Here is a 3,549-nt window from a genome sequence, read left to right as displayed (position 1 = left end):
CCCCCGGGAAAAAAAAAAAAAAAAAAAAAAAAAAAAAAAAAACCCTAGTAAATAAGCTTTATATAACCTGCTAATTACACTGGGATCTGGTGAAACTACAAATCAATAACCTAGAAATTAGGTAAATTTAGGTTTAGGCATGGATGAAATATTATGATCTGCAGGACCAAGTTTTTGAATCCAATGAAGTAGTCCCTTCTTATGATCATGATGTGCCAGGTTTTCTACCAGGTTCAGGGTTCCATCTCGGGCAAATGAAGACTGGAACTGCTCTAATACCTTTACAATCTGCCAAAATTCAGGCCTCTTGTCTGGTTGCGTAGACCAACATTGTTCAATCAAAGCTTTCAGGGCAGACGGGCAGTCCCCGCGGATAGCAGGTTTCATATTCTGCAAAATCCCAAATAGAACAAGTTTCAGAATCAGATAATACAAAACAAGGGTAATAACATAGCCAAAACATTAACAACCAAATTTAATTGTTAGAAATCATTCTGTGAATATGATCCCCATATGCAATGCCAACCACAAAACGATTATAAATATTCATGAACAACTAAAACCACCTTGCTCACAACAGCATAAGCAGCTTGTATAGGCGTCTTATCTTCATAAGGAATAGTTCCAGACACAAATTCCCATAAAATGAGTCCAAACCCATATACATCAACCTTCCGACCATAATGCTTCCTCCTGATCATCTCGGGTGCCATCCAACGGTAAGTACCAGGGTCATCTGCCAGAAGATCACAGTGCGTTTCCTCACAAGCTATGCCAAAATCAGCAACTTTCAAGTGAATATCTTCAGTGATGAGGATATTTTCAGGTTTAAGGTCCCGATGAATAACATGTTGTGAGTGAACATATTCCATTCCTTTAGCAATCTCCAAAGCCATTGACAGTATTGTTTGCAAAGGAAGAGATTTATGCTCAAGCTTGTGCAAGTATGCTCTCAAAGAACCCTCTGATAAATATTCAGTCACAATGCAAAATATAGCTGGCATTTTGGATGCTGCTATGAACTGCATTTCCAGATCATTGCAAAAGATGTAAAATATATAAAGAAGTTCAATAAGAGACAATGCTAAAACTTTCCCAAAAACAGCAGCAGAACTAATCAGTTTCTCAATAACTTTGGGGTCTGCTACATGATTTTTCATCATCCTACAGTTCATTACTACATCTGTTATAAGAATTCACAGAACAAAACTTAGACAATTAGAAGAAAATGTGGCCATTTGATAAGCCATGGAACAGAAATCCAGTACCTTTATAACATTTGGATGGTGGAGACGGGACAAGAGAGTAACTTCCCTTGTGAATTGCTTCTCCAACCGAAAACAAAGGGCTCCAGTTTCGTCATCCTCTGGCACTCTGATTATTTTCACCGCAACTGGTTCATCAGTGTAAACCCCATGGTAAAGCTGACTATGAGCCCCATGAGCAAATCTATGCCCAAGAAATAACTTGGAAAGATCAATTGTGCAATGATCTGCAGTTTCTACAGAGAGGACCCTCCCCACACCATGATCAAAATATTTTGTCCAACCATCCTTACGACCCTTAGACTTCTCATGAAACTTCATTGATGTGAAGCGCCTAAGTGGATTGGCATTCACTGGAGACGTTGAACCAGGAAATTTCGATTTAGGTGCCTTGCTTTCGTGGGCATCTTTATGGAACAACTTGCCAACAATTCTCTTATCAGATTTTCTTTGTGGATGTGGTGTCGAGAATCTCTTCTGACTAGACCTGGCTTCCCTAAAGGTATCAGAAACCTTCGTTTCGGGGAGGGGTGATAAAGCCCTCGGCCTGTTTGTGGCAGGGTTTCTCTCTACTTGAGTGACGGTACCTCCTGGTTTTGGATTCATGGTGACTGCTCGAGGCCTAGATTTGGCACCTGGAATTCTATCAGGCTGAGCAGCGAAAGGAACAGAGGCGAATATTGAAGAATCTAACCGATGACAAACAGTGTGAGAGAAATTTGTTCTCCTTATCCAAGAGTTAACCTCTTCATCCATCTTCACCTACTTTAACTCCCTGGTATTATTTCCTATTCTTCTTTTTCTCCTCGTTCAGCCCCAACTGAGGTTAAAAAAAAAAGATCTCACCCCAAAATCCCTTTACAATTCACAATTTTTTTAAAAATATAAACAGCGAAGAATCAAATTCCACCTCAATTGATATCTAAAAAACTTCTGAGCCAATTAACAATTGCTAGAACTAGAAACAACTATACACCGCCACAGTTAAAATCGGAGAACCTTTTTAAGAGTTCAATATCTGTGAACACAAATAAAAGCAGAAAATCTCTCAAACCTTCATCAATTTTCCAATCTTAAATTCATCAACACGTAACATGCTTAACTACCAAACACTGTTTCATACCTTATAAAAATTCGACCAAAAGCTCCAACAATCGAACAAACCCGGCCCTCTCAGTATCAAAGTCAAACACCACCTTCCCTCAAAACCTGAAAATGCCACACACAGCCTCAGATAAAATCAAAATCAATTAAATAATAATAAAAGAAAATAATTGTACAGCTATCGTCATACACCCCAATGGCCACTAAAGAAATCAAACTAACCATCCCTTCAACAAAATAAATAATTATATTAAACCCGCCCAAGAACATACACTGGGATCTTGACTTACCGAAGGTTATCCGTATATCTCTAAAGATATACCTTTCCAGTTATTCTTGAAAAAACGAAAATTATTTTATTGAAAAAGTGCCACAAATGCATGTCCCACCATCATGTAATAGTACTCCCTGCAATTCATTTCCAATATAAAATATCTGAATTAAATTTTGAAAGTATTTTTTTATGCGGAGAGAGGTGGTGTAGTTGAATTATTCCTTTGTAGACCCGGTTAAGGTGAAGATGATGATGGCTGAAGGGTTCAACTTTTCAAAAAGTCAAGATAGGAAAAAGAAAATATATATATATTAGAGAGAGAAAATATTATTAGAAGAATACAGAAAGTCACTGTCGTACAATTGTAGGTAAAGTTTTCCGTGTGGTTCTTTGCTCCGTTCGGTGAGATTATACGAATTGCACGGAATCCTCTTATTGTTGTTCGCACAATAGATTTTTTAGTGAAAATTACCAAAATAATCAATTTTTAATTTTGCATTTACAAAAATGTCACTTTTTTTTTTTAAGCATTACAAGAATGTCAATTTTTGACATATTTGTCCCTCTAGATAATTTGAAATACCTTACATGTCCTAATTAAATGAGATTTGACCAATGGACGAAATTGTACCAAAATTAAATGAGATTTGACTCAATGGAAGAAATTGTCCAAAAATATGCACAGTTAATCCCTATAACATAAAAGAATGACTTTGTTTTGGTACTGTTCATAGGAGTTCGTGTACTTTTTTTTTTTTTTTTCACCTAACACACACAAACCATTGTCTTTCTTCTTCAGTTATTTTATTTCCCATTTTCATCTTTCATTTTGGGTTTGGCAAGAAACTTTTTATCTTCCTCTTCCATTTAGCATTTTCCCTCTTTTTCATTCTTCTCGCAATCTTG

General features: G+C 36.7%; 1 protein-coding gene across 3 annotated transcripts; it reads right to left on the bottom strand.

Moving 5' to 3' along the window:
• On the bottom strand, positions 1-2,919 carry LOC111396066 (serine/threonine-protein kinase HT1-like). 3 transcript variants are annotated; one of them, XM_023022337.1, is made up of 5 exons: positions 2,660-2,919; positions 2,176-2,474; positions 1,269-2,085; positions 567-1,022; positions 1-390 (listed from the first exon to the last, which is right to left on the bottom strand). In XM_023022337.1, exons 3-5 carry the CDS (start codon positions 2,019-2,021, stop codon positions 118-120), a joined length of 1,482 nt encoding a protein of 493 aa, XP_022878105.1. In that variant the 5' UTR covers positions 2,022-2,085; positions 2,176-2,474; positions 2,660-2,919; the 3' UTR covers positions 1-117. The 3 variants fall into 3 exon arrangements, with proteins under 3 accessions (XP_022878105.1, XP_022878104.1, XP_022878106.1); XM_023022336.1 differs by having other exon boundaries at positions 1,269-2,283; positions 2,389-2,474; XM_023022338.1 differs by having other exon boundaries at positions 2,389-2,474.
• Between the last annotated feature and the right edge of the window lie 630 nt (positions 2,920-3,549).

The sequence above is a fragment of the Olea europaea genome, chromosome 6, assembly GCF_002742605.1.
Source record: "Olea europaea var. sylvestris chromosome 6, O_europaea_v1, whole genome shotgun sequence".
NCBI lineage: Eukaryota > Viridiplantae > Streptophyta > Magnoliopsida > Lamiales > Oleaceae > Olea > Olea europaea.
This window is presented reverse-complemented; position numbering and strand designations above follow the sequence as displayed.